General features: G+C 36.8%; 2 protein-coding genes across 2 annotated transcripts; one reads left to right on the top strand and one right to left on the bottom strand.

Moving 5' to 3' along the window:
* The first annotated feature begins 5,903 nt into the window (after positions 1 to 5,903).
* Positions 5,904 to 7,832, top strand: LOC111881421 (3-beta-hydroxylase). Its single transcript, XM_023877816.3, has 2 exons — positions 5,904 to 6,821; positions 6,935 to 7,832. The coding sequence occupies exons 1-2, from the start codon at positions 5,904 to 5,906 to the stop codon at positions 7,550 to 7,552; spliced, it is 1,536 nt and encodes a 511-aa protein (XP_023733584.1). The 3' UTR covers positions 7,553 to 7,832.
* A 595-nt stretch (positions 7,833 to 8,427) lies between these two features.
* LOC111881412 (cytochrome P450 Tp4149) lies at positions 8,428 to 12,158 on the bottom strand. The gene is made up of 2 exons (XM_023877804.3): positions 11,154 to 12,158; positions 8,428 to 9,131 (listed from the first exon to the last, which is right to left on the bottom strand). The coding sequence occupies exons 1-2, from the start codon at positions 12,090 to 12,092 to the stop codon at positions 8,520 to 8,522; spliced, it is 1,551 nt and encodes a 516-aa protein (XP_023733572.1). The 5' UTR covers positions 12,093 to 12,158; the 3' UTR covers positions 8,428 to 8,519.
* Positions 12,159 to 13,329: the final 1,171 nt, after the last annotated feature.

The raw sequence follows: 13,329 nt of genomic DNA, 5'->3' as shown, positions 1-13,329 counted from the left end.
TGCTTGTGGCGAAGAGAAGGGATTTCTAGTTGACGACCGAGGAGGTGCGTGCAACTCCCGATGTTGTGACGGATATGTATTTTCTCCTTATCTCTTTATTTATATTGAACTACTTGCTTGTGTTTATATGTTTTATTTTAGGATCGTTCCTTGTGAACGATATTTCTGCTCTGGCATTGTTTGATTCGCGGGCTACCCGATCGTTTGTATCTCTTGCGCTTAGTAAGAGATTTTCTGGAGCTCCGGGAGAGGTGGATTGTCCTCTAGATGTAGAGATTGTTGATGATAGGTTTGTTCGTGTTGCGAGTGTTCATCGGGATTGTACTCTCCAGATATTCAACGAGTAGTATCTGGTTGATTTGGTTCCTATTCCTCTATGTGGGAACAAGGTTATCATGGGCATGTATTGGTTGAGCCCTGATGGGGTAGTGATTGACTGCGAGCAGCAGTTGGTTCAGGCTCGGACCCCAAGTGGGGAAGAGTTGGTGATACATGGGGAGAGACCGCAACGTAGACCAATTTTATGTTATGCAGCGAGGGCTAGATGTTATTTTCAGCAGGGTTGCTCGAGTTATGTCACCTATGTCATGGATACTCGGAATAAGGGTAAGGTGACCATGGATAATGTGCCTATTGTGCGGCATTACCCATATGTATTCCCGAAGGATTTGGATGGGGTGCCTTCGAAGAGGCAGGTTAAGTTTAGGATTGATCTGGTTATAGGTGCGACTCCAATAGCCAAAACACCGTATCGGTTGGCTCCTCCTGATATGTAGGAGTTGTTAAACAAGAGATTTATTCTGCTGAGTAGTTCGCCTTAGGGAGCAGCAATTCTATTTGTGAAGAATAAGGATGGGTCTCGTCATATGTATATCAACTACTGGGAGTTGAATAAGGTAACAGTGAAGAACCGTTATCCACTGCCCGAGGATTGATGATCTTTTTGACCATCTTCAGGGTGCATCTTGGTTCTCCAAGATTGATTTGCAATCGGGTTATCATCAGATGTAGGCCAGGCCGCCAGGGATGAGGATGTTCAGAAGACATCTTTTTGGACTTGTTATGGTCATTACAAGTTCGTGGTGATGCCTCTTAGGCTCACTAATGCTCCAGCCACATTCATGGATCTCATGAGCCGCATGTGCATACTGATGTTGGATCAGTCTGTGATAGTATTTATTGATGATATTTTGGTTTATTCCAAGACTTAGGAGCAGCATGAGGGAAGTGCTAGAGACATTGAGGAGGGAGAGACTTTTTGCAATGTTCTCCAAGTATGTGTTCTGGTTGCAAGAGGTGCAGTTTCTAGGGCACCTTGTCAACCTGAAGGGTATTTTAGTCGATCCGGCTAAGGTCGAGGCCGTGATGCAGTGGGAGATTCCGAGGTCTCCATCTTAGATTCAGATTTTTCCTGGTTTCGCTGGTTACTATCAGAGATTCATCCAAGATTTCTCCAAGATAGTTGTTCCTTTGACCCGACTGACCAAGAAGATGGTTACTTTTCGCTGGGGGACTGAGCAGTAGACAGCTTTCGAGACTCTGAGATAGCGGTTGTTTGAGGTGCCAATTCTGACCCTGCTGGAGGGTGTGGATGACTTCGTGGTTTATTGTGATGCTTCGATCATAGGATTGGGGGTAGTGCTGATGTAGAGGGGTTGCGTGATCGCTTACACCTCAAAGCAGCTGAAGCCTCAAGAGGCGAATTATCTGACACATGATTTGGATTTGGAGGCCATGATTTTTGCCCTCAAGATCTGGCGACATTACCTCTATGGGGTTCATTGTACCAATTATACGGATTACAAAAGCTTGAGGTATTGATGGATCAGCCGAATCTGAATATAAGGCAGCATTAATGGTTGGATGTGGTGAAGGATTGTGATTGCGAGATCCTTTACCACCCTGGGAAGGCCAATGTGTTAGCCGATGCTGTTAACCGCAAGGCGGTCACGGCTCCGATTAGGAATTTATGTTTGAGGATGACCGTGATTACTCCGTTGTTGGATCGGATTCGTAAGGCATAGGTTGAGGCTATGAAGGAGGAGCACCGAAAGAGCGAGAGTATAGTGGGTCAGGTGACTTCCTTCAATTATGATATCCGTGGATAGTTGACTCTGCATCGACAGGTTTGGGTTCCGTATTGGGGCAGTGTACACCAGATTCTGATGGAGGAGGCTCATAAGTCTAGGTTCTCCATCCATCCCGGGGCGACGAAGATGCATAGGGGTCTTCGTCCTGATTATTAGTGGCCCTGTATGAAGCGGAATGTGGCTTGGTATGTAGAGCGGTGCCTGACCTGCAAGAAGGTCAAGGTCGAGCATCAGTGTCCTCACGTCAAGATGCAACCGTTGTAGATTCACATATGGAAATGGGAGGACATCACCATAGATTTTATAACGAAGCTTCCCAGGACTATGCGTATAGTGGATTTGATTTGGGTCATCGTGGATCGTTTGACAAGGAGCGCACATTTCATTCCGATTCATGAGAGTATTTCCATAGAGAAGTTGGCTCAGATTTATATACGAAAGGTTGTGGCACATCATGAGGTGTCAGTATCAATTGTTTCCGACAGGGATGTTCGGTTCACTTCCAGGTTTTGGAAGAGATTCCATGATGAGTTGGGTACTCGTCTCCATTTCAGCACAACCTTTCATCCGTAGACTGATGGGCAGAGTGAGCGAACTATTCAGAACCTCGAGGATATGCTGCGAGTGTATGTTTTGGATTTCGGTGGGAGTTAGGATACATATCTTCTGTTAGCGGAATTTTCGTATAATAATAGTTATCATGCTAGCATTGATCGACCTCCGTTTGAGATGCTCTACTGGAGGAAATGCAGTACCCCGATTTGTTAGGGCAAGGTCGGTCAGCGGGTTATGGGGAGTACCAAGGGGGTACTCAAGATCACCGAGTTGATTCAGTAGGTTCGGAGCAGGCTCCAGACAACTCAGATTCGGCAGAAGAGTTATGTCAACAGGCGCCGACAGACTTAGAGGTTTTGGTGGTAGATATGGTTCTCCTGAAGGTGTCACCTTGGAAAGGTGTCATCTGGTTAAGAAAGTGGGGGCAAATTGGGCCCCAGGTATATTGGTCCCTTCAGGTTTTTGGCTCGGGTGGTCCGGGTTGCGTATCGTTTAGATCTTCCAGCCTATCTCAGTTAGATTCATAGCACATTCCATGTCTCTCAACTGCAGAAATGTTTCGTGGATGATTCTACGGTGGTACCATTAGAGGATATTCAGGTGGATGACCGCCTGAATTATATTGAGAGACCGGTGGTGATTATGGATCCGAAGACGAAAAACTTGAGGAACATGGTTGTTGAGCTAGTGAAAGTGTAGTGGCAGCACCACAAGAGATCAAAGTGGACTTGGGAGCCCGAGGACGAAATGAGAGAGCACTACCTAGAGTTATTTGGGGCGGCAGACTTTGAGGACGAAGTTTTCAAGCGGGGGAGATTTGTAACATTTAGTTCCAGGTATGAATTATTTCAAAAAGTCTTCATAATTCTCTTTGAACACGGTGTGGTGAAGCCTCACCATGACATGTCAGTGAGCCTTTAGGCTGCGAACTTTATTGGACCAACACGACGTGTATGTGTCATTGCACTACATGTTGGTGGCTGATGGAGAAACCCTAATTTTTAGGCTGTTGTACCCTATTTAAAGGCCTTAAGTCCTCATGGCTAGTCTCCTTACCAGCCTCCATTGCTATTAAAACCCTAAATTGATCCCTAGTCTATTTGTGGTTTTCTTGAGCTAGTAAGAAGTTCTTGGTGCTCATTTTTGGCCTTTGTGAAGGAAGAGGGGATCTTGAAGTTGTCTTGCTTGGTGGAAAGGCTTTGGATCCAAAATTATCTCCTCTTGTGCAAACTTTATAAGGTATCAAGTTTGAACCTTGACTTGTAGATGTCTAGATCTCTTCATTTTGTGTTTTGTTACGCTTTTGGCCTCTTTTTGGGTTGATAAGCGAGTGGAATCATTTTAAGGGCTTGTTGGTTAAGCCCACGCTCTATCAAGTCTTATGGTTGGGTCTTGGACTCTTTTTGGTATTCCCTATGAGTAAAGTTGGAAACTTTACCCTTCTAAATCTTATTTTGGCCTAAATATGAGATTTTGTGCTCTTGAAGTCGAAAAAGGCAACTTCATGTGTTAAGCTGTTGGAACTCAGGAAAACACGACGTGTTGGCTGGGGTTTTCCCCGACTATTTGGAGGCGAAAAACGAGGTGTTTTCAAGTCAACACGGAGTGTTGGGTAAACATGGACTGTTGACCTTAACCTTGACCTTGACTTTAGTCGTTAACAAAGTTTGACCTAAAGGGGTTCTAAGGTATTTTGAGTGGTATCTAAGGATTGGTTACTGTTTTGGTGTCGGGTTGAGCTGATATTCAGATCTGGGATCTATTCAGCTATCATTAAGATTCAGAGGTGAGTTTCCTCACCATGTATAGTGGGTCGAAGGCACCAATGCCGACCCATGACCTGATATGTTATAATACTCTTTGTTAGTGTGACACTAGTATGTGTATGTGCTTGTATGCTTGGTGGGCGGGGCCCGATGATTATCCTGTATGTTATTACTTGTCATGTGGTATGAATTGTATGTGGGCGGGGCCGTTTATACTCATTGAGCGGGGCCCGTTATGTGAGTTAGGGTGGGGCCAGTTATACTCTTGGGCGGGGTCAGTTATATGTTTTATGTTTGGTATGCGGTATCTTGGGGAACTCAATAAGCTTTGTGCTTATAGTTTTCAGTTTATGTTTCGGGTACTTCCGATTCCAAGGGGAAGAGCTCGAGATGATTGAATCACACACACCACATGGTTTCCGCTTTTGAGATGTTACTCTGATTGACATGATGTTTTATACACTTATTTTCTTTTTGGGTTGTATGGATGATGTTTTGGAATACTGTTTTATTAAATTAAAAATGAAAATTTTGAATCGTAAATTTGGGACGTTTCACTCAGCGTACTAGGTGACCTCTGCGATCTGCATGGTGCATGAGTACGCTGCACGCACTCATGCGTACGCCCTACATATTGACTTGCCAACTTATCATATTAAGGGACTAATTTTGACATATAAAAGAAAGATTCAGGAATACTAATTGTACCTTATTTTGGGATGTTACAGTCGGACTGGTCTCTGGATTTGGAGCCACATCTAAAAGCAGATGAGGTGCTTTTAATGTTTTTTTTGGTAACAAAGATTTTTTCAAAATATTATGTTGACTTTCCAATGGCTGATGTGGCAAAAATTGCTGACGTGATGACTGAACCGCCTAAAATAAGTTATGATGACTAACAAGACAAATTGTTTTCTACTTTATAACCCCGTAAAGCAACTAATATATTTTAAGAATTAAATGGACCAATCATAAAAATTAATTTCGTAAGATATTTATGTCATTCCTTATAAAAAAAACTCTAAATAATTTGGTTGCCAAACATATAAGACATCAAGGACTAGAATTGTTTAAAAAAACAACGAAGGACATGCAACAAAGGAAATCATGGACTGAAACCATAACTTTTGAATAATTACACGGTTGTTTTTGTAATTTAGTATTAATATTTTAAATGGTTGACCTTAAATACATCAAACAACATATGTATGCTTCAATAATTTGAGTTTAGAATAATTTGGATAAGATTAAGTCAGTCATAAGGTGCTTTCAATTATTTGTTTACTTCTTAATTATGTTTAAGTATAAACTTTGAATTATAAAATTTGGGTTTCTTGTTTTTGTTTTATTGGTTATACACACCACAACACTTTTCTATTACAGGTACATGCACTTGTTTGTCATCTCCTTCCAAGTTTGGCTTATATATACATCTTCTATGAACCTTCTGCTACAGCATGCATGCTATATGATATCTGAACAATTAACAATAATGTTGTTGTTCATCATTGATCAGCTCTCGTCTTCCTTAATTCTTCTTCCATTGTTCATCTTGGTGGTCTCCATTCTTTCAAAATGGTATTTCTTTCCGTCAAAACCCCTAAAAAACATACCACCTTCTCCATCGAAGCTTCCAATCATCGGAAACCTCCACCAACTAGGTTCAAGCCCCCATCGTTCCCTCCAAGCTTTAGCCAAGAAACACGGCCCTCTCATGTTACTACATTTTGGTCGTGTGCCGGTGGTTGTGGCCTCCTCTGCTGACGCATCTCGAGAAATCATGAAAACCCATGATTTAATCTTCGCTAATCGAGCAAAATCAAGCGTGCCAAGCATACTTTCATACGATGCTAGGGACATTGCTTTTGCAGATTACGGAGAGTATTGGAGACAGATCAAAAGCATTGCTGTGCTTCAGCTTCTAAGTCAAAAAAGAGTTCAATCATTCCGTCGGATGAGAGAAGAAGAGACGGATCTGCTCGTTGAAAAAATCAGAGAGATTAGTTGTTCTTCTTCTCCGGTGGTTGATATGAGTAAGTTATTGATTTCACTTACAAACGGAGTGATTTGTAGATCAGCGTTGGGGCGAAGGCACGGTGGTGAGAAGTTCAAAGAGCTATTTGCTCAGTTTGTAGAGTTATTGGGTGTTTTCAGTGTTGGAGATTACATCCCATGGTTGTCATGGGTGGATCGTTTGAATGGATATGCAGCTAAAGCAGTGAAAATTGCTGCCGAATTTGATGAGTTTCTAGAAAGCGTGATCGAGGAGCATGTTGACCGGAAGAGACAAACATACGATGTTGGTGGCGACGACGAGAACAAAGATTTTGTTGACATTTTACTTGAAATTCAGAATGAAAAGGACGCCAGTTTCGTTCTAGATCGAGATACTGTTAAAGCTCTAATTTTGGTAATTAAATTAAGTTTTCTATTTATTAGCATGTGCGATTAAATGAATTTCACAAATCTTTTAAAGACTTTCGTATATGGCTTAATGGGATTAGATGTTTTTTGTGTGTGTAGGATGTGTTTACAGGTGGAACTGATTCGACATACTCAACACTCGAGTGGGAACTCAGTGAGCTGTTACGAAACCCACATGTCATGAAAAAGCTACAAGAAGAAGTGCGAGAAGTAGCCAAAGGCAAACCGAAGATAACCGAGGATGACTTAGATCAAATGCAGTATTTAAAGGCCGTTGTGAAAGAAAATTTCCGAATGCACGCACCACTCCCGCTGCTTGTTCCTCGGGAATCGACCCAAGATGTTAAATTAATGGGGTATGATATTGCAGCAGGGACACAAGTTCTGATCAACGCATGGGCTGTTGGGCGAGACCCAAGTTTATGGGATGACCCTGAAGAATTTCGACCTGAGAGGTTCCTGGATAGTCCGGTAGATTACAAAGGGCTTCATTTTGAGTTGACGCCTTTTGGCGCTGGTAGGAGGAAATGCCCGGGGATCCAGTTTGCAATGAGTGTTAATGAGCTGGTGTTAGCTAGTTTGGTGTATAGTTTTGATTTCCAATTGCCTGGTGGACAAAAAGGGGAGGATTTGGACATGAGTGAGACTGTTGGGATCACAATTCATAAGAAACTGCCTTTACTGGTGATAGCAACTCCATATGTCACAGTACTGTAGCTCACGGTTAGCATGATCAAGATTGCATCTGTACGAGCGTTTATCCTTCCTGTGTGTTCCTCCGTCCACTTGCATTAGAATAACACAAGGAGAAAATGAGCTATATATATGGTGGAAAACTCCCATGAAGAAATCCCTAATCTGTTGAATAAGTTTGTGTATATTTTAGTGATATAAGTACTTAATTCCGTCTGATCTAAGGCTGTGATGTTTTTTCTATTATTGTAATCATTTCAATTGGTTGTACATCTAAATGGTTTCATATGGGTATCACTACTAGAAAAACATCGTTTTCCCATGGAAATTTCCGCAATGAATTTGGATATGAGGGTATGATCATAGTCAATTAATATTCAAAATAAAGTTTATAAAACGTTTTTTAATAGTTAAAATATCCTAAAAACAAAATATAAACAAACATTTATATGTATCAGTATGTGCATCATAAACCGGTTCGTTATTTTGGTTAACAACTACTTTATTTTAAAAAAAAAAAATAGGAAAAGCTGGAATTACAAGCTACAGTCGGATTATCAATCCATGAGTCGCATAAAGAAGCACTCCCCTGTCTAGCTAGCTCTATTGTTAAGCCATAAAAAAATCCCAAATCTTTGACATAAAAAAACAAGAAGAGATGAGCTTTTCACACACACACACACGCAGTATTTGAATGTCTAATACCACAAACCTACAACAGCTAGCTTTATGTCATCTCTAAAAGGGTATCTATTGCGTCTTTTGTCCCCATAGGTACCATATCTTGTAGTGTTAGAAACATACAGAAAAATAATTTCTACAAATTAAACTTATGAGTAATATGTGGTTTTGTTATGTTATGACCATCAAAAGAACTAGTAACATAAGGTATAGGAATATCTTGTGAAACATGTGTCGTTGTTGCCATTGAAACAATTGCTATATATTTTGTGATATATTCCATTGAAAGTTACATAATATATATAAGCAACTACTTGAAACTAGTAGTTGCCATAACAAGTAAAGGAGCTTCCTTATGGAGCGTAATGCCGAATTTCTCTCTCATGTCCAAATCCGTATTTTTGACTCCATTCGGTAATGCCAAATCGAACTTGTATATCACATTTGCTAATGCGAGCTCAAAGATGACTGTAGCAAATGGAATTCCAGGGCACCCTCTTCGCCCACCACCAAATGGAAGCAGCTCATAGTGAAGCCCCTTGTAATCAGTGGAACTATTCAAGAACCTCTCAGGCTTAAACTCTTCTGGTTCTTCCCATGCTGTAGGATCTCTTCCTATTGCCCACGCATTGACCAATGTTTGTGTGCCTGCTGGAATGTCATATCCAAGTAGTTTGACATCTTCTGTTGATTCATGAGGAATAAGTAGAGGAATTGGAGGATACATTCGTAGTGTCTCTTTGATGACGGCTTTAAGATATTGCATGTTCTCCAAATCTTTTTCGAGAATCATGGATCTTCCTTGTGCTATTTTGGTTACTTCTTGTTTTAGTTTTTCCATTGCTCTTGGATGTCTAAGTAGCTCACTGATTGACCATACCAAACTTGCGAATGTAGTATCAGTTCCAGCTGCAAATACATCCTGCAAGAGTTTCAAATTTACATGTGCTTTTATGAATTTTAAATGATATATTGAACCACTTTCGCATACCTTTTAGTGATTAGTACGATTATATTACGAGGATATTAAAGTGTTATAGAAATTAACTAGAATTGTGCGGGTTTGGAGTGCTTAACATGGCATATTTTAGTTGAATTTCGAAGTAATTATCTTTTATTGTATTATAACATTTTTAGGTAGAATATCTAGATGATATTTTGGTTTATTTAGTTTTTTTACCAATTCAATTTTAAGTTTTCTACCAATTCAATTTTTAAGGCCCAAAGATGTATTTATCTTTCACTTTCACCTCATTTTTCCTAATTAAACTTTCTTTTCACTCTTCAAAATCCAAGAATTATCATCTTTTACTTCACCTTAATTTTTATTTTTTTTAAATATATTTTATAAAAATATATATTTTTTTGTTGGAAATTAAAAAACCAAAAATTTTAATATATTTTTAAGGGAAAACCTCAGAAAAACCCATAGTATTTTCATCAAATGTTTAAAAAAACCACTATATTATTTTTTTAGTTTATTAAAACCTTTATATTTTTGGAAATTCTTATTTAAGGTTTTCTGACCTCAGAAAAACCTAATATATTTTCATGAAATGATTAAAAAAACTATTATATTATTTTTTAGTGTATTTAAACACTCAATTTTTAATTTTTTTTTAATCTAAAGAATTGTAACAATCAAACCGTTGAGAATCGATTACCTAGCATTTTCGGCTATCTAAGATATACCGAACTCGATGCCTTAAATGATACATTTTAAAAAATATAAGAGTTTTAACGTATAAATAAATAATATAGTAGTTTTTTTTTTTTTTTTTTTTAAGATTTTGATGAAAATATGTTGGGTTTTTATAAGGTTTTCTATTTTTTAAATGATTATTTAGTATATATAATTTAATAAAAACTAGAAAAAAACGGTTGCCCAATCAAAAGATGAGGGAGAGTGAGAGAAATCTAAATCTGGTACCTAAACCAAAGAAATGATATGAGGTTTGGTTTTCTGTCCTAGTCAACAAACCACACATTGAAAGACATGTATATGGTAAGACCTAATATTTTTATTTATTCCATCTCTTTTAATTGCAATTGTTTGATTTGCCCAAATCCTTTTTATAATGTTTTTAATATTTTATAATCATTTTTTATACATTAGAATTATTATAATAATTAAAAAATATAATTATATTATCCTTTGTCTATGATAATGGAATGTAAACTCCTAAATTGTTTTAATGTTGCCCTCTTGACAAACAAAAAGATTAATTTTCAACCCTTTCTATGGAATGTATATTTTGATTGTTTAGTTTTTGTTTTTTATTATTATCATGTTGTAGATGGAAGATATTTTTAGGTATTATCACATTTTGATGTTTAAAAAGTATATATACAATATTTTGATATTTAAGAAGGATATATATATATATATATATATATATATATATATATATATATATATATATATATATATATATATATATATATATATATATATATATATATAATATTTTGATGTTTAAAAAGGACATACAAGATATTTTGAATTTTTATAAAGGATAAATATGATATTTAGAAATTTTATGAAAGATAAATATGATATTTAAAAATTAAATTAAGTAAATATAATATTTTGATGTTTAAGAACAACATACATAAAATTCTCCACTTAGTTTAATTTATTGTAGTCTAAACTCAATGAATCATGTCAAAAAGTAAGAAAGCGGTTGCTACTTTTAAATAGTCAAAAATTTCAAATTGATTTTGATGGAATAACAACAATAAACTCAATGACAATTTAGTAATAATGTCTCATTATCTCATATGTTTAACGCACGTAACAAAATTTAAAATATAAAAAAAGTTCGAACTTCAAAACATTAACAAATGTTTAAACCCGTTTAACAAAAGATTTTGGTCACTATTAGGTCAATAGGTCGATAGGTTTAATCATAACTCGTTAATTAGAAAAAAGAAGAAATCTTACCAAGATGAGAGCTTTAACGGTATTTCTATGAAAGGTAAATCCAGTTGTATTATCTCCTTTTACATCCAACAAGATGTCAACTAGATCTTGATCTTCACCACTTTGAGCATGCACATCCATCCCTCTTCTTTTATCCACATGTTCTGCAACAACACCTTCAAGAAAATCATCAAAGTCTTTGGCAACTTTATGTGCTTTCCCCTCTAAACCACTCAATTTGTCTACCCATGACAACCATGGGATATAGGATCCAAGGCTAACAGCACCCAACACCCACACAAACCTTTCCAACAAGTCCGCGAACTTCGACCCAGGGTATGTCCTCCCTAGAGCTGCCTTACATACAATGTTATTCACAAGCCTAAAAAGTAACTCACTTAGATCCACTACAGAACCAGAACTCTTTTCGATCATGTCAATCATAAGTCCCACCTCTTCTTCCCTCGTTTGTCTGAATGACTGAACTCGTGTAGTATTTAGAAGATGGACTACCGCGATGCTCTTCACTTGCCTCCAATACTCTCCATAAGGAGAAAATGTAATGTCGTTGGAGCCATACACAACTATGTCGACAATTCTTAACTTGGGTCGATTACAGAATTTTAAATCATGGGTTTTCATGATCTCTTTAGCTGCTTCAGGGGAGGAGGCTACAAGCACAGGCACACTGCCAAAGTGCATCGACATGAGTGGACCATGTTTTCTTGACAAGGCACGGAGAGACCGGTGGGGGCTCAACCCTAATTGGTGGAGGTTTCCGATGATCGGAAGCTTTGGTGGAGATGGTGGTAAATTTTTCTTAGTTTTTAAACGAGTTGAAATCCATTTGACACTGAGAAAAATTATTAAAACAATGAATGAGAAGTAGAACAGGAAATAGTTCTTGGAGAAAGAGAACATTTCGTTTGTGATTGGTAGTTGGAAGATCTGCCAAGACATAAATAGAGAACTGCGATCTCAGCACACGATTATATTTAATTCATCAATTTTTTATGTCACCTAAACTGTTAGTTTATGACTTTGTGTGGTATCTATTATAATACAATAGACGTGGATAAGAAAATATGGCAGCCTCTAGAAACCATATCTTGACGGGTCATCTTCTTGTGACACGTCTGGTTTACTGCATCAAAAATAATGCGTAAATGTATTATTGATCTGATAAAGTCAACCTGTTGTAGGACGGATGACATATATTCACCGTCTTGCCTTATTTTAATGATAAACCATATTAATAAAAATGTATTTTGTCATTAGTCAAACCACGAAACGAGATAAATCACCTATGCTAATTTCAGCTTTTATATATATATATATATATATATATATATATATATATATATATATATATATATATATATATATATATATATATATATATATATATATATATATATATATATATATATATATATATATAAAAGCTTATATAAGCTTAGGTACCTAACTCCATAATACTACATCGGTTTGTATCATATTTACATTGTAATTGTCTAAGGTTCTTAAACTTTAACCCCATAACTTGATTACTTCCAAAATTTTTAGACTTTCACCAATATCTTTCTTTTACATCACGTCTTTCTATCGAATATCACCTGATGGGCTTCATATCCTACCGCTACAAATGAAAGGATGTAGGAGAAATATAATGATGAATTTCCAAATTTTTTTGAAGTAAATCAAGTTTAAGGATAAAGTTTAAGAACCTTGGATGATTACAATGAAAATTTAATGCAAAATGACATAGTTTGATGAGGTTAGGTACCTAAGCTTATATAAGATTGTTAGGTATATTCACTTTGCCCATATATATATATATATATATATATATATATATATATATATATATATATATATATATATATATATATATATATATATATATATAGGGTTAGGTTATTTTGTTTTCACTATCTATTGTGTGTATGTATGACTGATTCTGAACCAATCATTTTAGTTATTTTAAGAAAGTAATTAATGCATATTACATGTTGAAGATATAATAGGGATTAATTACATCTTCAGCATTTAATAAGCATTAATTACTTTCTTAAGATAACTAAAATGATTGGTCCAGAATCAATCATACAGGCACACAATAGATAGTGAAAACATTTGAACCTAACTATATATATATATATATATATATATATATATATATATATATATATATATA

The sequence above is a fragment of the Lactuca sativa genome, chromosome 1, assembly GCF_002870075.4.
Source record: "Lactuca sativa cultivar Salinas chromosome 1, Lsat_Salinas_v11, whole genome shotgun sequence".
NCBI classification, from domain to species: Eukaryota; Viridiplantae; Streptophyta; class Magnoliopsida; order Asterales; family Asteraceae; genus Lactuca; species Lactuca sativa.
The sequence above is the reverse complement of the archived record's forward strand: the minus strand, read 5'-3'. Positions and strand labels throughout refer to the sequence as shown.